Here is a 24559-nt window from a genome sequence, read left to right on the forward strand (position 1 = left end):
CCATGTCTCCTCCTCCTCAGTCTTCTTTTCTCAAGACTAAACATGTCCAATTTTTTAACCTTTCTTAATAGGCCAGGTTTTCTAAAACTTTTATTGTTTTTGTTGCTCTTCTCTGGACTCATAGGAATGGCCATACTGGGTGAGACCAATGGTCCAGCAAGCGCAGTATACTTTCTTCCGACAGTAGCCAATATCAGGTGCTTCAGAGGGAATGAATAGAACAAGTAATCATCAAGCGATCCATCCTATCAGCCATTCCCAGCCCCTGGAAAACAGCGATCCCTGCCTATCCTGACTAATAGCCATAGATGGACCTATCCTTCATGAACTTATCTAGTCTTTCTCTTGTTCCTAATGTATTAAAAGGGACTAAGAAGAGCTCCTTTAATGTCCCTTGCTATGTATAACTCATTTTATGCCTTAGCCTTTCTGATTTTGTTCCTTCATGCTTGTGCTGTTTTTTTTTTTGTATTCATCCTTGGTAATTTGTCCACGTTTCCACTTTTTGTAGGATTCCTTTTTTGATTTTTCAGATCATTTAAAGAGCTCCAGGCACGATCTCTGTGGGCATAAATAATACTTTTTTATTTTCATACTTGCTTCCTTCTGGATTTGCCTTTTCGTCATCCCTTTTGTGTCCCCGCTATTACAGCACTGGCAGAACTCTAGACATTTACTCTAATAATACTCCTATGATTAAACTGGCTAAAGCAAACTAAAGACAAAGATCCTTGAAACTGAACATGTAACTTCAGCAGTAGATGCTGATTCAGCAAAGCACTTGAGCATATGCTTAACTGTACATACATGCTTAAATCCTAATGAACATCCTTAAAGCTAAACTCATAGCATCACAGAAATATAGGACTGGATGGGACCTTGAGAGATCTAGTTCAGTCCCCTGTACTCAAAGCAGGACTACATAATAACTAGATCATTTTCCTGATTTGTGTTTGGAGGTTTTTAAGTACAAGTTAGACAGTGGCGGAGATTCCAGAACCTCTCTAGGCAATTTTGTTCCACTGCTTAACTACCCTGACAGTTAAGAAGCTTTTCCTAATGTCCAACCTAACTGCCCACTGCTTCTTGTCCTATCCTCAGAGGTTAAGGAGAACAATTTTTTGCCTTCCTTCTTCTTACTACCCTTTATATACTTGAAAATTGTTATCTTGCCCCACCTCCGTCGGCTCTCCTCCACACTAAACAAACCCAATTCTTTCAGCCTTTCTTTATAGGTCATGATTTTTAGACCTTTAATCATTTTTGTTGCTTTTTCCAATTTGTCCACATCTTTCCTGAAATGTGACACCTAGAACTGGACACAGCTGAGACCTTATCAGTGCAGAGTAGAGTGGAAGAATTATTTCTCGTGTCTTGCTTACAACACTCCTGCTAATACATCCCAGAATGTTTGCTTTTTTTTTTTTTGGCAAGTGTTACACTGTTGACTCATCTTTAGCTTGTGATCCACTATAACCCCCCGATCCCTTTCCACGGTACTCTTTCCTAGGCAGTCATTTCCCATTTTAATTATTTTAATGTATGTAATTGATTGTTACTTCCTAAGTGGAGTACTTTACATTTGTCCTTATTGAATTTCATCCTAGTTACTTCAGACCATTTCTCCAGTTTGTCTAGATCACCTTGAATTTTAATCCTAGCCTCCAAATGACTTGCAACTCCTCCAAGCTTGGAATCATCCATAAATTTTATAAATGTACTCTCTATTCCATTATCTAAATAATTGATGAAGATATTGAACAGAACCGGACCCAAAACTGATCCCTGTGGAACCCCACTTGATATGCCCTTCGAGCTTGACTGTGAACCACTGATAACTATTCTCTGGAAATGGTTTTCCAACCAATTATGCACCCACTTTATAGTAGCTCCATCTAGGTTATTTCCCTAGTTTGTTTATGAGAAGGTCGTGCGAGACAGTATCAAAAGCCTTACTAATGTCAAGATATATCACATCTACCATTTGCCCCCCATCCACAAGGCTTGTTACCCTGTCAAAGAAAGCTGTTATGATGGTTTGACACAATTTGTTCTTGACAAATCTATGCTGACTGCTACTTATGACCATATTATCTTCTAGGTGTTTGCAAATTGATGCTTGATTATTTGCTCCATTATTTTTCCAGGTACAGAAGTTAAGCTGATTGATCTGTAATTCCCTGAGTTGTCTTTATTCCCCTTTTTATAGATTGGCACAATATTTTCCCTCTTCTAGTCTGCTGGAATCTCTCCCGTCTCCCATGATTATTTCACAGATAATCCTTGAGTATTCTAGGATGTCTTTCATCAGACCCTACCTACTTGAAAACATCTAACTTATCTAAATAATTTTTAACTTGTTCTTTCCCTATTTCAGCCTCAGATCCTACCTCTTCCTACCTTTCATTGGCATTCACTATGTTAGACTTCCAATCGGTACTAACCTTTTTGATGAAAACTGAAACAAAAAAGTCATTTAGCACTTCTGCCATTTCCACATTTTCTGTTATTCCCCCTCTCCCCCCAGTTGAGTACTGGGCCTACCCTGTCCTGGGTCTTCCTCTTGCTTCTAATGTATTTGTAGAATATTTATGTTTCTAGCTACTTTAATCTCATTTTGTGCCTTGGCCTTTCTAATTTTGTCCCTACATGCTTGAGGTGTTTGTTTATTTTCATCCTTTATAATTTGACCTAGTTTCCACTTTCTGTAGTACTCTTTTTGAGCTTCAGATCCTTTGAAGATCTCCTGCGTAAGCCAGAGTGGCCTCTTGCCATACTTCCTATCTTTCCTACGGAGTGGGATAGGTACATGCTTAGTTGCTTTGTTGCATTGGAGCTTTAATCTCTACCTATAAGAAGTCTTGGGCTTAGAATGCTATTTCAGTGCTTCATTGAAATATATAATAACTATATTAGGGCAATTTTGATCTTGCCTGTATCAAGCCATGATTCAGACTTCCAGACCTAGGCAAACACCGAGCAAACAGACCAGAGCCACAAAGTTCTCTTTGCCTCTCTTCAAGAGCCTGGAATCGTGAAACTTCCCTCTACACAGCCAGAAATGTGGATCTGGAAAAGAGATATACAGCCAAGTCCTCAGCTGGTGTCAACCAGTATAGCTCTCAGTTTCCATGGAGTGGCATCATTTGACACCATCTGATTCTGATCTATGTTATGTTACTTGGAGTTTCAGAGAGCCACAAAATAGTCTTGGCAGTGCACTGCATTAATACATGATCAGCATGCAAACATTGCAGTGGAATGATGTTCTCGCATTCCTTTATAATGTATTCTGAACACTTTCTGACAGTGGCTTTCCTGCTCTACAAGGTTGAGAACCATTTCTCCAGTCTGAAATAATGTTGATTCAAAACTTAAAACAAAACAGTATGAGGAATTGCCGGTCAGTAACCCAAATGGTATCAATGTTGAATTTATGAACTTTCAAGAGAATGTCTGCATTGTGAAAAGCTACAAAAAAGAGGAAAGAAGCATTCAGTGTTGGTATCTGTGGTGGATGGATACAATACATCTGGAACCATTTGTCCTTGCTGGTTCAGGGATTACAAATGTTTGAATGTTGTTCTAAAATGACTGAAATGGAAACCAAAAAATTAAAGACAATTTTTAATGCAGGATAAGACTTTTGGAGCAGCTGGGGAAACTGTTGTTGTTGAAGAACTTCTTGAAGGAGAAGAGGTTTCTGTAAGTATACTTCTGATTCTTGTAAAAGTTTGGGTTACGGCTTACGGAAGAAACATTTAGGGACCTGTTGTACCAAGTTACTTAGAAGATACTGTATGTACAAGTAACTAGTATTGGGGCCTGAATTCTTGTTTACACTAAGGCCCCTTTGCACCATTCTGGCAGTTTAGAGAAACCTGAAGTGGATATAAATTTCAGTTCCACCCATTTTAAGGCCCACTTTGCACTGGCAAGTGGTGTAAACAGGCCTTAGTGTAAATGAGAATTCAGACTCAGTTTTCTAAAAAGATGACATGATAACTTTGCACTAATGCTGCAACATAGGAAATCTAAGTATGGTCTGGGGTTTCTCACTCACAGGGCTAAAATGGGCTTATATTAGAGGAGGCACACATGCTTTTTTGGAGGGTGATGTGATATATATGAAAAATAGCCATCACTATTTTATTGACTAGTATTGTATACCAGCCTTAATGAAGGCCACATTAGTATCCTACCCTGCATGAAGAAAACAGAACTGCAGATATCAGATGTTCTTCTTTAGAGTGACCTTGTCTGGAACTAAGAGGAGCTTAGACTGGTGGTTGCCTCAAGTTAAGTATATACAAGGTGACACTCTTAATTAGCTAACAGGACATCAGGGGGTTTCAGTACAAGAACATGAAAACTTACTTGAAATCTCTTTGAGGACTTTAGTACTTCAGTCAGAGGTTAGGCGTCTATTTCAGGAGTGGGTGGATGAGTTCTGTGGCCTGCAGTGTGTAGGTCAGACTAGATGATCAGGGTGATCCATTCTGAGCTTAGTCTATGAAAAAGCAAATACAGCATTTTACTTGGTTGTCAAAAATAATCTGTCATGGGTAAGGACAATTTTGTAGGGTCTGAGATATATATTTAGTTTGACTCTTTTTGCTTATTGTTATAAGGGGACCCCTGCTAGCTTCTGACTGGAATTACAAAAGGTTCTTGTAAGTAGTCCTGAGTGAGCAATATTTGCAGTTGCCCAAGCAGTGAGTGACCACACTTCATTCCCTAAAAAGACTAGCAGGGGAAGCACTTTCAATATCCTATGAAACATGGAAGCATATGATAGCTATGTAATTTTGAAAGACTCGTTGTTTATGTGATCAAGAAAGAAGGAAAACAATTATGTAATGCTTCCCTTCCTTGGGAATAACTTCTGCAATGGAACATTGCAATTGCTCTTTGCATCTGTGGGCCTCCTCGGTGCCATTTCTGCTGTTCCTACAGATTAAATTGTATATACGGGTTCTACAGCGCAAGATGATATTGCTGGGGGAAAAGAGGGAGAAAGGTGCTTAGAATACTAGTGTGTGTTTTGTATTATTGGAGGGATGGAGTTGATTGCTTTTAAAATCAGATTTTATAAGCCTGAAAACTGGACTTGCGTTCACCATATCCAGTGGTGTAATAGTTTTAGTCATATACATTTGGGTATTTAATTATTCATGTTTCCTTACAGTGCTTGTGCTTCACTGATGGTGTCACTGTTGCCCCCATGCCACCCGCCCAGGATCACAAACGGTTAATGGATGGAGATCAGGGTCCAAACACTGGCGGGATGGGAGCTTATTCCCCAGCACCACAGGTGTAATATGATATTGCAAAGCTGTTTTGGTGTACTCGTTGTATCATGGCAAACAGGATTGGAGAGAGAGGGCTTATTGCAGAGGGAGAGGACCGTCTGACACAAGAGATTGTGCTTCTCTGGGCTTGACTTATGAAATGTCTTGCACTAAAGAGTGGTGCATTCTTACTGAATTACATTTTAATTGTGAAGGTGGAAGTCTGCATTTTCTCTCGTATTGCATTTTGTGCCTGTGTTTATTGTTACTAAATCCTGATCACCAGTACCAAGTGGTTAAAGATAAATTTTTCTCTTTCCTAGGTTAGAATGATTGGCCTTTGCCATATGTCTCATTATGATCTGGTCTCTCTGTTTGACTAGTAACTGTTATTTGCAAAGGGATTTACTTTACTTTACTTTTGATTGATATTCTGGTCAACTGACTTCTTTTTCCATTGTAAAAGTAACCTTGTATCACTGCATAGCTATGTTGATTTTATTTGACAGAGATTCAGTCAGTAATGTCCTGTGTGCGTTCCAGCCTTGACTTGTCTTGACCCCCTATCCTGCAAACACTTATACATATACTTAACTTTATGCAAATGAGGCATTCCAATGGTGTCAGTGAGAGTTGAGCATGTGTGTAAGTTTTTGCAGGATCGGAGCCATAGTGTGTCAATACTGCTGTATCCTGTTTTTGGATAGATAAAAAGATGTTAGCTTTCTCTTGTTGAAATATGTATTAAAGTGGGAAAGATACCTGCAATACTGCTGCATGACTCTTAAAAACAGTGCAGAAAAAAAGCACTTGTCATGACACTAGGAAAAAATACATTAATTTCTAATATTATTTTATTAGATTTCCAAAGATTTGCTGTTGAAAATCAGAGATACTATTCTTCAGAAAACAGTTGATGGGATGAAAAAAGAGGGTGTCCCTTATATTGGTAGGTGGAAGCTTTTGTTTTTGGTAGATATTTGTGTCTTTAAACAGAAAATATCACTTACTCCCTTCCCCATTCTCCCATTGCGGACCCAATCTAGTTCCCGCTGAAGTTAATGGCAATATTTTTGACTTCTTTGGGAGCTGGATTTGGCTCCAAGGGCTTGATCCAAAACCCACTGAAGTCAGTGACTTCTTTCTGTTGAGTCCTATGGATAAGGCCCCAAATAAGCAAGAACAGTAAGAGCAACATTTTCAAATGTAGTCTGCAAAGTTGTGTCCACAATTGTTTGTGCCTGTAATGTTAATAGGGCACTTACATTCCGTTATCCGCACTCAGGAGTATGTCTAACTTTCTGCATGTTTCTGATAGCTGCATGCCTTCACTCTATTATTTGCACCCACAAGTGATTGCATTAAAAGAACAGAAGACACAAATAATTGTGGACAAAATCCTGCAGGATATTTTGGAGAATTGTTGTCTCAAAATGTTTGTTTAAAATTAAGGTTTAAAATGAACATAGTCTGGCAGATTCCTAATAATAGCATTACAAATCCAACATTTATGATAGACCGTTTTAAAACAAATGGTCTGTACAGTCACTTAGCCTATGCCTACATTGCCACCAAATTCGGCGGCAGTCGACTTCCTAACTCCTACTTACCGCGGTGTCTTCAGTTCGCTGCGCCGATGGGAAATGTGCTCTCATCGACACAGCGTTACTCCATCTGGCGGAGGTGAATTAATAGCGTCAATTTCTGGGTCGATTGAACAGGTCTCCACTTCTGCCCAATTTGGTGGCAGCGAATTAGCCGCCGTCAGTCTAGACATAACCTTAGATTAATTTTAATATGGTTTGTCATTTTAGGTGTGCTATATGCTGGATTAATGCTTACCAATGATGGGCCTAAGGTTCTAGAGTTTAACTGCAGGTTTGGTGACCCTGAATGTCAGGTGAGTGTCTGTAACTGAAAATAGTCTGACAGTATGGGGGGAAAAAAATTACGCTCTCACCCAAGCTTATTTTTTTGCACTGACTATAAATAGGGAAAACTTAACCAAAGATCTGATGCATAATTAACTAACTAATTGTTTTAAGATTTAAAAAGAAAATTTAGATTTTGAGTTTTATTTAGGTATTTCCTTCAAAACAGTTATAAATTAATATTCTTCCACGTTATTTATTACTATGTGTTCACATGCCAAAAAAGTTTTCAGTGCTGAACAAACTACAAAGTTGAGTCCTAGACCTACACAGCTTATGATCTAGAGAATGGCATACCTTAATGTTTTCTTTCTTTATTTTCAGTTTTAGGCATCGTATATCTGCGTTGCCTAAGAAGTGAGTCTTTAGAAGGGATTTGAATTTATATTACATCTGTTAAAATTTTGAAGAGATACTGTCAGGTCAAATGTTCTGTAGGACCAAAATGAGGTCTTTTATTCACATTGGTGAGAAGATACATATGTATTACCTTTTGATTTTACTTTTATGAGTATCTGGTCACCAATGTATGGATCTGCATTATTTTATAAAATAAGATTTTCTTAGAGTTTAAATTATTAAAAATATTTAAGTTCACAATTAATGCTGATTGTTGACTTACATTTCACTCCATATGGATGACATGAATAGACCAGCCGCTTTCACACTTGTTTATATTTAGTTTCTAGTTACTTGTTTTCTGGTTCTTGTGTACAATGTTTTGAGTAGCAAACACTTCAGAGGAGTGTTTACAAAAAATATTTATTTGGAATTTCTTTGTTTAGGTTTTATAAAACTTAAGCTTAATAGTCTAAATTTGGGGCTTAATTCAACCTTACGTTGTCTTTTTTTAACTTGTCTACATTTTGGTAGGTAATTCTTCCACTACTGAAGAGTGATTTGTATGAAGTTATACAAGCAACCATGAATAGAAAGCTGTCTAGCTTCATGCCTGTGTGGTCTGAAGACAGTGCAGTTGTGACTGTGGTCATGGCTAGTGAAGGTTATCCAGGAAACTATGCCAAGGGCTTGGAAATAACAGGTAAAGACATCAAGAGTAACTATGCAAGAAGTTTTCCCCTTTATGCCTTGCAGAGATTAATCTATGTAATACAGAGAGAGGTTTGGAAACTTCCCAATTTATGACTCTGCGTCAGCAAGAAACAACTGAATTTTAACAGCCCACGGTTAGGTTTTTAGCTTTCATTAGTCAAATAGAATGTCTTTCCTTTCATATAAAGTTCAGACTGGGGAGGAAAATTGATACTTCACTCGCATACTACAATCATTGTGCATGTAATCGCAGCATTTCCCACTCACAGCATGCTCTATTTCTGATCTTCCTATGTTTCTTAAGTATGGAATATGTTGTTTAAAGCGGTGTGAAACCTGAGGATAGTACTAAATTCTTCACTGCCCGTTGTTGTAGTTTTGGTGCTGATATATTTTGGTCACTGAAGGTCATAACTAGGAGGACAGTAATGTAAAATACAACTAAAAATTAAATCTGTAAGCAGCTGTCTCAGCTACATGCCTCCTTCCATGTCCCAGGGCATTTAGCGAACACGTTTGTCCACAGAATTTAGTTTCTTTATTTTTATTTAGTTACCTGAGTGTGCAGGCCCACATAACCAATTGACCCTGATCCTTGACTGGGGTTCCTAAGGACTACTGGAATACAAATAATTAATAATAAGTGATAGCTATTTATATATCAAAGTATTTTAAGTGACTGATTCTTTACATTTATATTGTAAAATAATTACAGGATTATCTAAGGCTAAAGAACTAGGACTGGAGGTGTTCCATGCAGGCACGGCAGTAAAGGATGGCAAAATAGTGACTAATGGTGGAAGAGTCCTTACAGTAACAGCTATCAAGAAGGATCTGATGTCCACCCTGGAAGAAGCCAACAAAGGAGTAGCAGCCATACACTTCAAGGGTGCCATTTATAGAAAGGACATTGGTTATCGGGCTATAGCTTTCCTCAGACGTTTCAGGTATATATCTGAAGGCACTGCCTGAAATTGATTATAATAATTACTGCTACCAGAAGTGATCAAAAGATGTCACTAACTCAAGTGATCACCTAACTTGGTGTCTCCAGCTAGCTTCTAATGTACCCACATGCAGGTAGCAATTTACAATTGGCATCCCTATAGTGATCTCAGCAAGAGAAGGCCAGGACTGAATGGGTTTGGAAACTGAATTATTCTCTCAACCTAGAGCTGATTCTTCCAGGTCTGGGGTAAACACTGACAAGCAAGTTTAGTGTAACTTGCATTGCTGCTGCCTGTGCTGTACCTATTCTGTGGATGGAGAACTTCAGTTTCCAAGGTTCTTAAAACAGTAACTTTATCCTGCACTAAATTCACATTACCCATAAGTCTAACATCAGCATCATCTCATCTATTTATGGGAGAAATGTTAGTGGATTGGTTTTTGGAGTCATTTTTAGTGTTGTTAAAAATGGTTATAGAAGATGAGTGTAAAAGGAGCAAGAAGCTTTGGAACTCCTGCTTTATTGGGTTTTGACTAACAGCTTTCTTATAATTTGTAACCTACTTTGAAATAGTTTTGCAGGACACAGAGTTATTAATCTTGGGAAGGTGGGTTTTTTGTTTATTTTTCTTTTGAGCAGTGTCTCTTGCTATTCTTGGCTTTGATGTAGTCAGGAGTCTCTTGCAAACTTTTTAACCGATGTTACCAAAGACGAAGCATTTTTTATCAATCTGCCTTTTCCCCAGTTCATTAACAACCATAATAACTTTTGGTAATAGACAATTATGCAAAGTATAAGAGGCTGTGTTAGTCAGAGTCTCTGTTTTGCTAACAGTGTACCGTTTGATTAGTATACTGTAAAGCCATCAATGTATAAACAATAAACAAACTAAATGTGAAGGGTGTTTGTATTTAGTCTTATTTGTCCTGCAAGTACAGTACAGCATTTGGTAATTATGTGAAAGTGTATAATTGCTGTAAATGCTGTAGTAAAAATTATAATCTAATATTCGTATTACACAAGACGAGTGTACTTGAATAGACGCTAAGAGCTTGACCCTGTGAAGCACTGAACATAGGGGGCATGGACAGAGAGGGGGCATGGCTGATGTGCCGCTGCACTCTTATGATCCCTGGCTCGTGTGATTGCCCTTTGGGAGCTAGTGTAAGTCAGAGTGGCCCCGAGACTGCTCTAATGTGTATTGGAGGCCAGACTGACACCAGGCGGCCCCAGGTATTGGGAGAACACCAAGGTGATGTACGACAACCTTTGCCCCACCTTGGCTCCTTTGTTGAGCACAGGTCACAAGGACCAAAGATTGGGCCCATAAAGTGCAGGAACTGCATCTGCAAGGTGCTGGAAAGTCTCTGCTTCTGTGGGGGTAGCTCAGAGGAGGTGCACAGCACCTTGTAGGATCAGTCCCCGGGCAGTAAGATTTCACTTTGAGTGCAACCTAAGTATTTTTCTGAAAATATTCTCTTTTTAAGAAAAACAAAACCCAGCATATATTTAGGAGCTGTTTCTCCTTTTGTATGATTGAACAGAAGTGTGTGTGTGCACGTGTGCGTGCGTGCAGCTATATTTGTGGGGAATTTTTTTAATAAGACTCTTTGGGAGGAGGGTGGTCATTCTGACATCTCTCTGTTCATCAACCAGCATCAGGCTTCACCTTTAGGTTTACTCGAATACTGAATCACAGAAATTAGACCATCATGTCATACCCATGACAGTGTAAGAACTCAAATTGCTCAGCATGAATCAAATACATTTGCTACAACTGAGCGTTCAAAGCAACTACTATGACCTTCCCAAAAAAGAAAACGTTATTACCCCATATTCATAGGGAGGATTTGTATCCCAATTTATGACATCTATATTCCAATTTGCATACATACAGGCATTAGTTGAATTGGGGTACAACTTATAACTAAATATTCATTGGATGCTTTTTACATAGTGTATAAATATAAATGTATAAACATACTTGAGCTCCTGGAAGCTTCTTCCTAGTTTTCTAAATTGGGCCCTGAAAAATGTGTATTCTTTAAGCAATCTTATGTGAGAAATCTTAAAAGTAAGTTTGCTTGCTAATTTTTTTATTTTTTTTTATTTTTAAAGATGCACCATGTTTTGTGCTGCTACCATCTAAGTCATTAAGGAAGGACTAACCTTAAATTAAGGTTGAAGGAAATGTTCTTCTAGAGCAGTGCTGGTCCATGTAATACCTTCATTTTGGGATGCTATTTTGAGCTTGATCGTGCAAGCTACTGAGCACACTTGCCTGCTCCATCGAAGAACTTAAGCAGATGCTTAATTTTAAGCATGTGAGAAATCTAATTGAAGCCAATGGGACCAGTGTGTGCAGAATCGAGCCCCTTATCCCTCTTTTGAATGTCATCTTATTCATTGTACGAGCTGTATCTGTATCTTGTCTGTGTAGCCAATTGGCTTATGTACTGGTCTCTGATGCTGTCCTTATGATGGCAAGGAGTGTTCAAATATCACACATCACAAACTCCTAACCAATACTGTACACCGGGGCCCCTACCTTCAGCCATATGCATGGGCTTATCCTCAAAACAGCAGTGCAGTGCACTGATCTTTGAGTTACTGAGCTGGCCTGAAATATGCAGTATAGTAGATAATGATGTGACACTACTTCTAAATGCTTTTATGTTGTTCTAATAATGCTTACGGAGTGCATTACATTAGCAAAGTACTGTGCAAACATGAAAGGGATGATGCTACTAGGAAAACTCCATAACTAGGAGTAGGATTAAGTTGTGTATAGTTAATCCTCCATAGCACCACAGTGATGTAGGAAAGTAAATACTATAAAAGGCAAATCTATTTATGCCATTAGTAATTTGTTACTTTAAACTTTGTTTAACAATCTTTTAGAGGCCTGAGTTACAAAAACAGTGGGGTAGACATCGCAGCTGGCAATACCTTGGTTCAGAAAATTAAACCCTTAGCAGCAGCCACCTCAAGGCCAGGTAAGCTCAGAATTGTACCATTATTCCTGTTCACTCAGTTCTTGACAACCATACATGTCATTAGATCTTTAGAGTGACGCAAATGCTCATGTTTGTGTGGCCTCCATTGAAAATTCAAGGTTGAACAAACACCCAAGAGATATTCAAAATGCAGAAATCCCTAAAGATACAGAATCACTTGTCAAAATGACTCTGCAAAAAATATTACCTGAAAACCATCTCCTGTGAGGTGTTGTGCATTCTCAACTCCCCCGGAATTCAACAGAATTGAGGTTGCTTATGCATCACCCAGGTTTCTGCCCTAACTTGAATATACCTGAGCAAAAATCCCACCACCCACTAATATTTTTGAGTAAATATATTATTAGTTTGAGAGATGCATTTTTCTTAAATAAATGTTTTGAAAGCCGGGGGCTTTTCACTGAAAATGTAAAACTCTCCATACGCCATACATGGAATTACCTCAATTTGTGCACAAGACGCACCATGTACTCCTCAGATAACTTATCAAGTCAGATCCTCGTCTGTTCATGCTGGTTTCAGAAACTTGGCTTGCCATAACAAGTCACTGATGGTTGTATGACAAAGTCTGGCTCTGCAGTGAATACAGAGTTTTTTTTAACACAGCTTTATTTCAATTTTCAAATTATCTAAGGACCTTCAGGTAGCTTTTTCTTTTCACATTGAACAAAAGCTGTGAAGAATTTTCATAATGCTATTTTTCCAGCTTTGCTCCTTTCATTGTTAGCTTTTTAATGTGTGCTAATCTTAACAGTTGGAAACAAACATGCATGTACTTGACAGTAATAATACACCGTAGGTAGAAACATTATAAAATGGGTGTTTCATATCAATGGCGAAAATGTCCTGTTGGCAGCTTTCTTCAGGGAGGAATAGGCTTCAGACTATTACAACAATTTCTTAACCGCTTTTACAGAAAGCTTCTAATTCAAGAAGAGTCAAATAGTCTACATTAATTATTGAATGTGTAACCACAAGGCTCAGACTTTTAAGATTTATGTAATTACAAAAACATATCCTAAAAGTGTTTCAAGGCTTCTGTCCTGTGAAGCAATGAAGCACATGCTTAACTGGCCTATTGTGGAACTACCCTCCATATTTAAAGTTAAGTATGTGCTTTTAATTAGTGGTTTGGTGGATCAGGGCGCACTTGTTCTGGGCTCAGTTCCAATGGGAGTGCTACATTTGGATGACATGTAGGAATGGGACCTAAGTGACTGGAAGACTTCAGTATATCAGGCTGTCAATCAGCACCTTTTACTGGCACCAGGAGTAACATTTTCAAAAGTACGTAAATTACTCAAGAACTTAAGTCCTGTTGACTTTCTGGTTACATTTTACATCCCTTTTGCACAGTAACATTTCACAATCACTTTACACAGGTGTAAGTAGTTACAGAGGGTGAAGGACAGTGAACAATCAAGCTCAGAGGACATAAATACAATTTATTGCAGCATTTTAATACTCTCATATGCTTTTATTTATACTCAAATAGTGGCTTTGGAAATTAGATAGTATATAAGTTGGTACGTTCCTTTCCCAAAAAAACCCACGTTGCTTTGTAGTTTTTATCAACAGCATAAACACTTGGGATCAAAATTTATGCCCAGAGCTCAGCCCCTGTTCCCCAAGGGAAGTATCCAGTTCCCACTGAAATCAATGATAGGAGTTTGATCAGGACCTAATTTAAAAGAGGTTGAGACTGCTATGGGACTGCACTTTGTTTTTGTAGAGCTGGGGGAGGGGAGGGGAGGAAAGGGAAGGGAAGAGAAGAGAAGAGAGAGTCTTGTGATCCCTTCTGTTGATTGGCTTCAGAAGGAATCTCTGGAGTGGAGGATCCTGCAGGATCCCCAGGGAGTAAAAGTTTAATTTTCTTTCTCTCCCCCTCCCGGTTGGCAGGTTGCAATGCAGAGCTCGGAGGATTTGCTGGTCTCTTTGACTTGAAAGCAGCTGGTTACAAAGATCCTCTCTTGGTGTCTGGAACTGATGGTGTTGGAACAAAACTCAAGGTAACCTGAAACACCTGTGAAGGAAACAATGTCATGATATAAAGCAAAACAGCTGTCCACATCAAGGCTGAGGTTATTAATAGGGAATGCTTATTGTGTTCAGAAGAATACACATTCAGACCTCCCAAAAAAAAAATCCTCTTTCTGACCCCAGTTCAGCTAAGTACATGTCTATTTTAAGCAGGTAAGACACTCCATTGAAATCAGGGATTGCTCATGCTTAAAATTAGACACCTATTTAAAGACCTTGCTGAAGCAAGGCCTCCATCTCTAAATGTCCAATCACAGAGCCAAACAATAAAATACAACAATATATAATGGCCATTCTGTATTTGTGCACACTGATTGAACTGTTTCTCTCTTCCCCCTGAGTGCATTTCACATGCCCCAATTAAATAAAAAATGAACATTCATTCAATAAGATCTTAAGTCAGATTGGTGGCACTATACCAATTTATTCCAGCTGAGTATCTGGCCCATAGCTTTTTAGCATCTGTATCCAAAAGAGCAAAACTACAGTGCCTTACTGCTGGACAGCATGAATTGGAGTTTTTGCTGTGCCCATCTGTTTTCTTGTTCACACCAGAGAAATTCTTGGAGCTGAGCTCTCAGCTCAGTGATTTAGAGACTGGTTCCATGTTACCTGCATTCCCAAAACTCCTGTTGAACCTGTTGGGAGTTTCAGGTGCACAAAAATGTAGCATTGAGCTGTAAATGGATGATATTTCAAATCTTAATGCTTTCATAAATGTTTATTATTACTATTTAAAATCCAGGGATCCCTTTATATGTCTGTCATCAGCAGTTTGGAAAAGATGGAAGTAGAGAGTGGTAATAAAAATAAATATAGGTTGACGTGAATTTTTATTTTTAAAGTGGAAATAAGCTGTAGGTTTAAAAAAAAAAAAAAACCCACCAGAACCTACTTTCCAGTTGATTCTTCCTATTTACCTTCTCTGTATATCTGCATACTCTTAATGGGGTCCCACCGTCCCTTTCTCCAGTGGTTAATGTAGATTGAAACAGGAGGGATAACTCTCTCCTCATCAGCTGAGGAGGATCTGTGTGGGAGCACTCCTTACCCAAGCCCAGAAAAGGCAATTGCTAGGAAGCTGTGCTATCCCCACTTCTCCTTCCTTTGAACCCCTGCCCTTCTTATTCTTACTGTTTGCTAAATCCACCTGTTGTACAGTCTAAATATCAAACAAGATACATTTTTCAGGGTGGGACCATCTCTTACTCTGTGTTTTGTGCAGTGCCTAGCACAATGGAATCCCTGTTTCAACTGGGTCTTCTATGTGCTACTGCATTGCTATTATTACTACTAATAATGTAGTGATCCAGTTTTATCAGAGCTATTTTGAACTTGGTCGGTCATTTGTATTCTTTTGCTCAGGAAATAGGGGAAGGGTTTCTTGTACTTGTGGAGCCTGATCCAGAAAAGCATAGTCCCAAGAATCAAAATGTTGTGACGTCCCTGCTATTTAACACTAACTCCATCACTGTAGCTAACATGCTAAAATGCACACACATCACTGGGTAAGATGATTGATGTGTTCATGAGCACCCTTTGTTAACTTCTATGGGAACTATGAGTGTTTAGTGTCTTGGAAATCAACCTCAGGAGTGTCAACTCTCACAATTTTATCACAAGTCTCATGATGTTTGATATTTTATTTAAAGCCCCAGCACCTGGAGACAAGGGACTGTGAGAATATCAATCTTGATAATTTTTTTTAAACTAAATTTCTAGCCCTGATGGTTATGGAGTATAGCTTGAAAATACAACCTCAATGTAATCTAAAGATCCAAACTAAGAAGGCAAATAAACAGCCAAAATGTATTGTATTGTTTGTTTTAGAATCGCATGATTTTTAGCCATGCTTTTCTTGAGGTTTGGAATTGGCAGTAGAGCAGGCTAATTATTTAGGGGCCTGTAATGGAGTGGCACCTTCCTCTTGCCAGTGCCCCCTTCTGGTAGGGCGTGTCTGCATCTACCCTCTCTGTTTCCTCTGCTCATGGTGCCCCACTGGCCACTGCGCTTGTCAGACAGGTCTTTGGTGACTCAGCCCCCCGGCCAAGTCACACAAAGTCCCTGTGCAAAACAAGGCAAACCCCTTCTGGGGTATAAGTCCAGTCAGGCCTATCTCAAAGCCCTTAGTATTGTCCTGCAGCCCTCCCTGGGATCAGTCATTTAACAGTCCAATAGGGCCCATCACGGTATCCTCAGTTGGGGTCTGGCTGCCTTGCAAAGGTTCCTGCTCTGAGAGGGAGCATCATCCCCAGTGCTTCCTCCCTAAAGACTCTTCGCCTATCTTTTTACTCCTCTGACCTTGACTCTGTAGCTAGGTCAGTCTCAGTTTGGCCTGCTTCTGGGGGTGTATCAGAGTCCAACTGTCAGCTCCTTCCCTGGGCCTGTTTCAACATCCTTTCTCAGGGCTTAGCCACTTTCCCAGTGGCAGGGGGACCAGGGCCTGCCCACTACTGCGGGTCCCATCCCAGGGACTTTCTAAATAGCTGCCACATCCCTCTAACTAACTGCATTTCCCTGAGCCACTTCCCCACAGCCCTTATCTTTCTGTGTATCCCAGCAGCCAGCCAGGAGCTCTTCTTCATTCCCCCGGTCCCTACTAACACTCAGCTTTCCATTGTGCTGCAGTTCCCTTTGGCCAGCCAGGAGCACCCTCTGCATTCCTCTAGCTCCAGCAAGGAACTGCTTGTCTCATGTCATGTCTCTGCCGTTCCTTTTTATAGGGCCCTCCTGGCCCCTGACTGGCTGGCCCCTGACTGGCTGCTCCCTGCAGGCTCTCTGGTTGGCTGATTCCTATGCAGCCACTCTAACTCACTTGGAGGACCTCTCCGCTGCTCCTTTCCTGGAACCAGTGTGGCAGAACCCTGAGGTCTACAGCAGGGGGCTTCTGGATCTAGTCCACTCCATCACAAGGCATGAATATTGATTTAGGCTCCCAATTTTAGACACACCAACTTGATAATTTTGGCATTAACCACTCTTTGCCTCAACTGCTTCAATGTACAAAAATGTGGATGATGGTATTCTTTCTCCACCAGGTGGATGTTGTGAGGCTTAGCTCGTGTATGTTTGCAAAACACTATGGGAGCCTTTTATGAGTGGTATTATAGAAGTGAAATGTACCATTTTTAAAGTAATTCTTAGTTTTATTTATCTTTCATTCTATGCCCCTAAAAAGCTTCTCTCCCTTCTTGAAATCTGGTGCTCTTTGTATTACTTATTGGTGAGCTGTGGAGAGCTGGATGGTCACATGATACTGCCTTCCTTGTTTTCAGCTGCTACATTGCACTAAAGGAAGCTGAAACATATTAAATTATTTTCCAATATCATGTAAGCAATTGCTGTAGTTGCCACAGGGATGTTTGACAGTTGCCAATGGGAGGGGAAGTATCCATGAAACCCTCTCTAGTCAGATGTAACCCATATTGTGAAAAACATTGAGAATCTCCCTCCACACAAAAATGAGAGACTTCGAGAAAGGATATACTCTAATTTGAAGGAATTGACCATTTTAGAGGCTTTTCAAAAAGTATCCACATGAACAATGTGATGTTTGTGCCTTCCATTGCCATTGTAAGGGAAACATCTCAGATCTTGTGATTTTAATTCATGCAAAAATTACAAACTGGTCTCTCACTGTCTTGTTACAGATTGCACAGATGTGTAAGAAACATGACACCATTGGTCAGGACTTGGTTGCCATGTGCGTCAATGACATCCTAGCTCAGGGAGCAGAGCCCCTCTTCTTCCTCGATTATTTTGCCTGTGGGAAACTTGACATTGAAGTGGCTCAAGCCGTCATAGCAGGAGTAGCTGAAGCTTGTAAAAAGGCAGGATGCGCACTCTTGGGTACGAGCACTCACTCACTGTATGGGATTTGACAATTTGTGTGCTACATTTTTTTAAATTATTTGTAAATGTTTTGTGTCCACACTCTCTTGAAAGGTCTCATGAACTGAAACTTGATGAGACTCTGAATAACTGCCTATGCCTTATGAAATGGGGTCTCCTTCCATCTTCCTAGGAGCTGCTGTTTGTTCACAAATGCTACATGTAGTTCAGAAATCCATCTTTTTAAAATTTTCTTTCCCTGTCCCTTCAATTAACTTAATAAAAATGAGCTGCATAAAGCCCTTCCTGCCAACAGTTCACATATTTGAATTATCTATATATTTCAAATCAATTTTAAAATGTGCTGAAGTGGTATATTTGTTTTCTAATGAAGACTCTTTGTTTGGAGTATCCAAATTTTCACAAAATATTTACTCCAAGATGTTAAGATGCAAGTTTAAGCATTTTCCCTCTTACTCTCAATTATACACTGTGATAATTTTTTATTAATAAATTATGTATATGTCCTATTCAATATTGAAGCTAATCTTATATAAAAGTAATATAATGATTCACTTTAACTTGTGACTTTCATAAAAGTATAACCTTTGAAAGTCATTCATCTCATCAATATGTTTCAAATTCTGCTAGAGAATCTTGTTATCCAAGTATTAATATAAATCCTTATTTTATAAAAGTAATAGAATGTAGGTTTACAATCTAAAAGAATGAAAACTACAAAGCAAATTTCAACTCCCTCTCTCTGTTTTTACATTTCTCCTTCTTTAAGAAGTGATTATCTCACTTAGTAAAACTACAGGAACAAAACTTAATAAATTTTCAAAACAAACCTAATATACCAGTTGGAGATCATAAAATCAGATAAGCTCATCTTGCATTACGTATGTTTTAAAGATTATGATTGGGAAATTGGTAACTAGCTTTAAAAAACAGAAAAAAGAGTATCAGTCTTCTCTTAATGGGGATGTCTCATTTTACAGGTATTTTATAAGCTTTGTTCTTGAATAACAGGCAATTTACATTTCGTAAATCAAAATTTTCTTAACTTGTTACTTCATACCAGTATATGAATAAATGGGCTACCTACTTCAAACCCTGCATCTAAAATACACTTATATTTAAATATCAGAACTTGTCACATGCATTGACTAAATTGTTTAAATTTCAGGGCTTCATTTCCATTTCAGTTAGTACACAACTGCAGGATCAAACATAGCCACTGACCGTGAAGTTACAAATGAAGCTTGAGGCTTACAAATTAATTGGTGGAAATTAATTTAATTGTAAAGTTTCAAATGGGAATCGCGTGTATCATTGTATGCTCATATTCAGAAAAATCCGAGATGATGAGTTGAATAGCCACTAGGAATATGCTAGAATTATATCACCATCTGTGTTCCAGAGAAGGGAGATGAGCACTCCCATAATATTAAGAAACCTAAAGAAATAGATACAGTAAAAAAGGGTGGAAAAATGTAATTTTGAAGCTCAAATAATTAATATTCAAAGTTTCAACTTGGCCTCCAGAATTGCAGGTGCAATTAATTGTGCACTCAGACTTGTAGATGTCTAAATACCTGATTTGCTCATGCATTTGGATAATAAGCTTCTAAATGGATGTAGCTGTGGGCAGAGTTGATTGCACCTGCAATATTGTGCCTGCATTAAAGCACCCCCACACTACTTAGCATATTGGAGGCCGTGTTTGGATATGTAAACCTGTCTTTGCCAACTTTTCTTTGCATAGCATCATCTAGTTAAACAATTATTTTGAAGTATGCCCCTAAATCCTGGTCTCCTGTTCACTGGGCTAATAGGGGCTGGGGTGGCTGCAGGATCCTCAAGCTCAAGCATGCGAAATGGCCATATATCACTCAGCAGTGACCCTTCCAAATGAGTACGGGCCTGCAGCGTAAACTGGGTGTAGACGATTTAACTCAATCTGTTTTTAAACAGATTGAATTAAGTCCATGTCATTTCTTATTGTGGGGACAGTTACACTGATGTTAAAGCTGGTTATAACTTGATCTGACCTTAGAAACAACAGCCAGGGCTCCAAGAAGTCGAGTTTGGTCTTCCTCGGCCTAGAAATTGGTGGATGAATAAAAAGGGAAGCTCCTCCGATTTCCCACGTGATTTCGGGAGTGTTATGTGACACTTCTTGAACAAATGAGTCTCATATTGATTGACCTTCCTCCCCCAAGTAAGATCATCAGACCTGTTAAACTCAATAATATTTTTAGATGTTTTGTTACATGAGAGCGCTACTTTTAAATACCCAAGGACTTGTCTGCACTAGGCTAACAAAGTTGGAACTAACTAACAGTTGTACTGTCCTTTGCATCCAGGCACAGCAGCTATCCCAGGCACTTTGCAAACCTTATTTGTACCAGATAGTTGCAACACCTAGGAAAAGGTCTTTAGCTCTGGTACAACAGCTGAAATGGTGCAATCTACAATGGTTTCTCTCCAGTGTGGACAGGAAGCCATAAGCATTGCAGCTACACTGATTCAGCTAGTGTTGCTAACTCCATCCTACAATGGAGTGTGATGTGTTTAGAAGTTACTGAAAAACCTATGCTCCCAGTAGCAGTCCTGGGCACTGTAGAATAGATGCTTCAGAATGTAGTGGTACAACCAGGTTAGTAAGGCATCCTGTGTTTGATGTACCAGCATGGTTCTGCTAAACAGTGTTGCTGTCTGGATTCGCTAAACCATTGGGGAGACAAATGAAGCAATTATTTAATGCATTCAGCGTCCTTAGGTACATTTCCTTGTGTTGTGTAGCCACACCCCAGAGGGGAATTAAACTTGTCCAGCACTCTGGAGAATAAAAATCTAAGCATTTTTATTTTGCTGTATAAAGGACTAGACTGAGTTTTCACTAAGGCTGCATGCTCAGGAGGTGGTCTTTGTGCTTAGATACTCCTGTGATGGAAGCCATATAAACACTAAGATAGCAAACCCTATGAAAAAAATCTCTCTAAACAAATGTAGATCTATAGTAGTTTTAACCCTGGCCATCAGAAATTAGGAGTTCCTGACAACATTCCAGTTTGCTTGTCATTAGTTCCAATGACAGGAGCTAGAGACCTGTGAGAAAAGCTGTTTTTAATTATTTTTTTTTAAATGGCCTTTTTTAATATATACCAGTGTCTTTAAAAAACAGCCTATTTACACGTCTGCATTCCTTCTCATCAGGTTGGAAACATTTAAAAATCATATGTATATTGATCACAATGTTTTTCACACACATTCTTTCTTCTTCCCTATCCCCTGCAGGAGGAGAGAGTGCTGAAATGCCTGGCATGTATCTGCCTGGGGAGTACGACCTCGCTGGCTTTGCAGTTGGTGCAGTGGAAAGAGGACAGGTGCTCCCCCAACTGGAGAGAATTGCAGATGAGGATGTTGTCATTGGAATAGCTTCCTCTGGGATTCACAGCAACGGGTTTAGCCTTGTAAGGAAGATTGTAGAAAAGTCTTCTTTAGATTTCACTTCTCCATCGGTTGGTGGCTCTGGTGACCAGACTTTAGGTACCATCTCTAATACGAATACCTCTTCTCCTGAAGTGTAACACAATGTCATGATTGTTTTCCCAACATAGCTTTTTTTTTCTTTTTTCTTTTATGATTCCACTATTACTTGACTATATTTTTCTTTCCTTTTTCCCTAAATTAAATACATTGAAACAAATCAGGTTGAGGGGCAGATGGGTAATAACACTTACCAATGTTTACTGCAGGAGTGAGAGCAGAGCATTTTTCTTTCCACTTCAATTTACTCTGTAATGTATTTGCTTTTCAATGTCTGGTTAATGAATGTTTTTAGGCTTCCTGGATTTAATTCAATTGACATTTATTTCTATGTTGTAATCAATCTTTTTCATTTTGCTTTCACAGGGGAACTATTGTTAACCCCGACTAAAATTTACAGTAAAACTCTCTTGCCTATCCTTCGTTCAGGACGTGTTAAGGCCTACGCCCACATAACTGGAGGGGGTCTTTTGGAAAATATCCCCCGAGTTCTTCCAGAATCATTTGGTGTAGTTTTAGGTAAGGAAGCAAAATGGACATAATATAAAACATGCACAGTTGAGGGGATGGATCTGAAAAGCCCATCAATGTGGTATAAGGTGAACTGACACTTTCCTTGAGTCTCACATTGGCATAACTTGAACACAGTTTATTTTTTATTAGATCTTTATTGAATTTTGCCTTTCACTCAGAACAAACACCTACAAAGTATCTTGTAGCCTTAAGATTGCAATCTCTCCTCCCTTGAACTCATAATGTTTTGTGTTGGATTTGTTTGTGTAAGGAACCAGATGGTTTAAAAACAAACATAAGAGTCACCAACATTTTGTAATATCATACAAGCTCAGTTCAATCTAAATTGTTTGAGATCTTTGCTGTGCAGTAGAGTGCAATTAGTAACTCACATGTTTGCAGGAATGTGTGCATAAAATAATCATGATACTTTGCACTTCGATTCTGCCTTTCTGAAATCTCAAGCCATTTTATGTACGTGCATTAATCTTCATAATAACCTACTGGGATATTATTATTCCCATTTTACAAGCAAGCAACTGTTGGCACAGCAAAGTTAAATGACTTGTTCAAGATCCCATAGTGTTTGTGCCAAGTGCAGAATAAAACAGAAAACTCGTGACTCCCAGTTCCCTATTCCAAATAATAAGTACTTCCTTCCATAGACTGAGATCATCAGATCTGTTTTTTTTATAGTTAGCCTCTTCTATATATGAAAATCTGTTGAGTGCTAATATATGAAAACCAGGACATAACATCTTAAATATATGGCAAAAAGAAATTTACTCCCTTTTTAACTCCATCATGCTGGCTTGTTCAGCAATGCTGCTGCTGCTGCTGTGGGCCAATCAATCAGTTCTTGCCATAGGAAAAAGGGGTCTTGTCTGTTGGAATTTGTGGGTCCCTCTCTTATTTTATACCCTCTCTACCATTGCAGCAGTCATCTTCTGAGGAGAGGATGGCTAATGAGAGCACCTTCTGATGTATTCTCAAAGCCTCTTCTTAATTATTAGCTCATGGGTCACAGTTGAGGGACCTAATTCATTTCCTACATTCCACGGGCTGAACTACATTTCCCAATGCTCCAGACCCTAATGACTGAGTCAGTTAGAGACATGGACTGGGAATTAAATTCAGTTTCTCTGCATCACAGCAGAGATCACTGGGCCTGAGATTGCCCCAGATCTAATAATTTTTTGCATTTGTAATTCACGTCCAGAAATTCTGGCTCTTGATATTGTAGGAATTTGAGTATTTGTGTCGGGACAATAATTTCTGTTAAACACTTGTTTTGTACTTCAACAAAGCAATTTACAGCTTCAGCCATTTTCAGATGCTCACAGTTGGAAGGTACCTGAAATCTTCTCTTGGCTCCAAAAAGAGGGGAACCTCTCAGAAGAGGAGATGGCCCGAACGTTTAACTGTGGGATTGGTGCAGTGTTGGTGGTAGAGAAAGAACTGGCTCAGCAGGTTCTGAAGGATGTACAGAGACATGAGGACGCATGGCTGATTGGGAAAGTCATCCTCCGACGCACAGGTACTGGATTGTCATTTACCTAGAAATAGGGCCAGATCCTCAGCTGGTGCAAATCTGTGCAGCTCCACTGATGTTAGATGAGGATCTGGTCCATAGACAGTGTGTCGCGTGTGCTTTATAGGTGTGTTAAAATGATATTCCTGAAGACTCTAGTTACAGTCCATATAACATATGATTAGCACTGTTTGATAAATAAGTGTTTGCTCTGATGTTCTGGGAAACAAGAAGTCTAACTCTCAGAGGTGCTGAAGTCCTTTTATATCCTCTGCATTTCTGTTTTCTTTACACATAACACTTTTTTTCCAATTAAGAATCTGCCCATGTTGAAGTCAATAATCTGCTTCAAGCCTTGCAAGCAAATAAGGTACAGGTTTTGCATAACCATATTCAAGACAGAACCCAAGCAAGCAAAGTGAAGGTGGCTGTCCTCATCTCTGGAACAGGTGAGGCTTTTGCATTCTTTACTACAAGGTACAATACAGAGTGTTGAAAAGGAAAGTGAGACAAACCTGCTTCAAGTCACTGGAAGTGTTTCCATGGACTTCCGTGAGCTTTCAGTCAGGTGCCTAGGGATGGACATCGGGGGAGGCTCCTCAGGGCAGGCAGAACAGAGTTTTGCCCTAGGCCATTTTGAATTGGATATACTGTGATCATTATCCACTGCTGCAAATGTGAGATGCATCTATGTCTGTCGCTTTTGCCTACACTCCTCTAAACCCCCTTCAAGTGATCAATCTACTGGTTAGAGGGATGCAGCACTATATTTTCAAACAGATCCAGTTTTCCTTCTGTGTTTTATAGACACATAGGGAGCCCCAAACGTAAGAAATGCCACAAAGTTC

General features: G+C 39.2%; 1 protein-coding gene across 5 annotated transcripts in view; it reads left to right on the forward strand.

Moving 5' to 3' along the window:
* GART (phosphoribosylglycinamide formyltransferase, phosphoribosylglycinamide synthetase, phosphoribosylaminoimidazole synthetase) overlaps positions 1 to 24559 on the forward strand; it is a 54056-nt gene that overhangs the window by 19413 nt on the left and 10084 nt on the right. For all 5 annotated transcript variants that reach the window (XM_067565570.1, XM_067565569.1, XM_067565572.1 and 2 more), the window contains 13 exons: positions 3637 to 3705; positions 5189 to 5314; positions 6153 to 6240; positions 7106 to 7191; positions 8096 to 8264; positions 8991 to 9222; positions 12126 to 12220; positions 14141 to 14250; positions 17932 to 18130; positions 21416 to 21667; positions 22034 to 22186; positions 23514 to 23717; positions 24029 to 24160. In XM_067565570.1, the coding sequence (XP_067421671.1) occupies positions 3637 to 3705; positions 5189 to 5314; positions 6153 to 6240; positions 7106 to 7191; positions 8096 to 8264; positions 8991 to 9222; positions 12126 to 12220; positions 14141 to 14250; positions 17932 to 18130; positions 21416 to 21667; positions 22034 to 22186; positions 23514 to 23717; positions 24029 to 24160 (1915 nt within the window). The remainder of the gene's footprint in view (positions 1 to 3636; positions 3706 to 5188; positions 5315 to 6152; positions 6241 to 7105; positions 7192 to 8095; positions 8265 to 8990; positions 9223 to 12125; positions 12221 to 14140; positions 14251 to 17931; positions 18131 to 21415; positions 21668 to 22033; positions 22187 to 23513; positions 23718 to 24028; positions 24161 to 24559) is intronic.

The sequence above is a fragment of the Emydura macquarii genome, unplaced genomic scaffold, assembly GCF_026122565.2.
Source record: "Emydura macquarii macquarii isolate MOO-44397 ecotype Brisbane River unplaced genomic scaffold, CSIRO-AGI_Emac_v2 contig_2681, whole genome shotgun sequence".
Lineage (NCBI taxonomy): Eukaryota > Metazoa > Chordata > Testudines > Chelidae > Emydura > Emydura macquarii.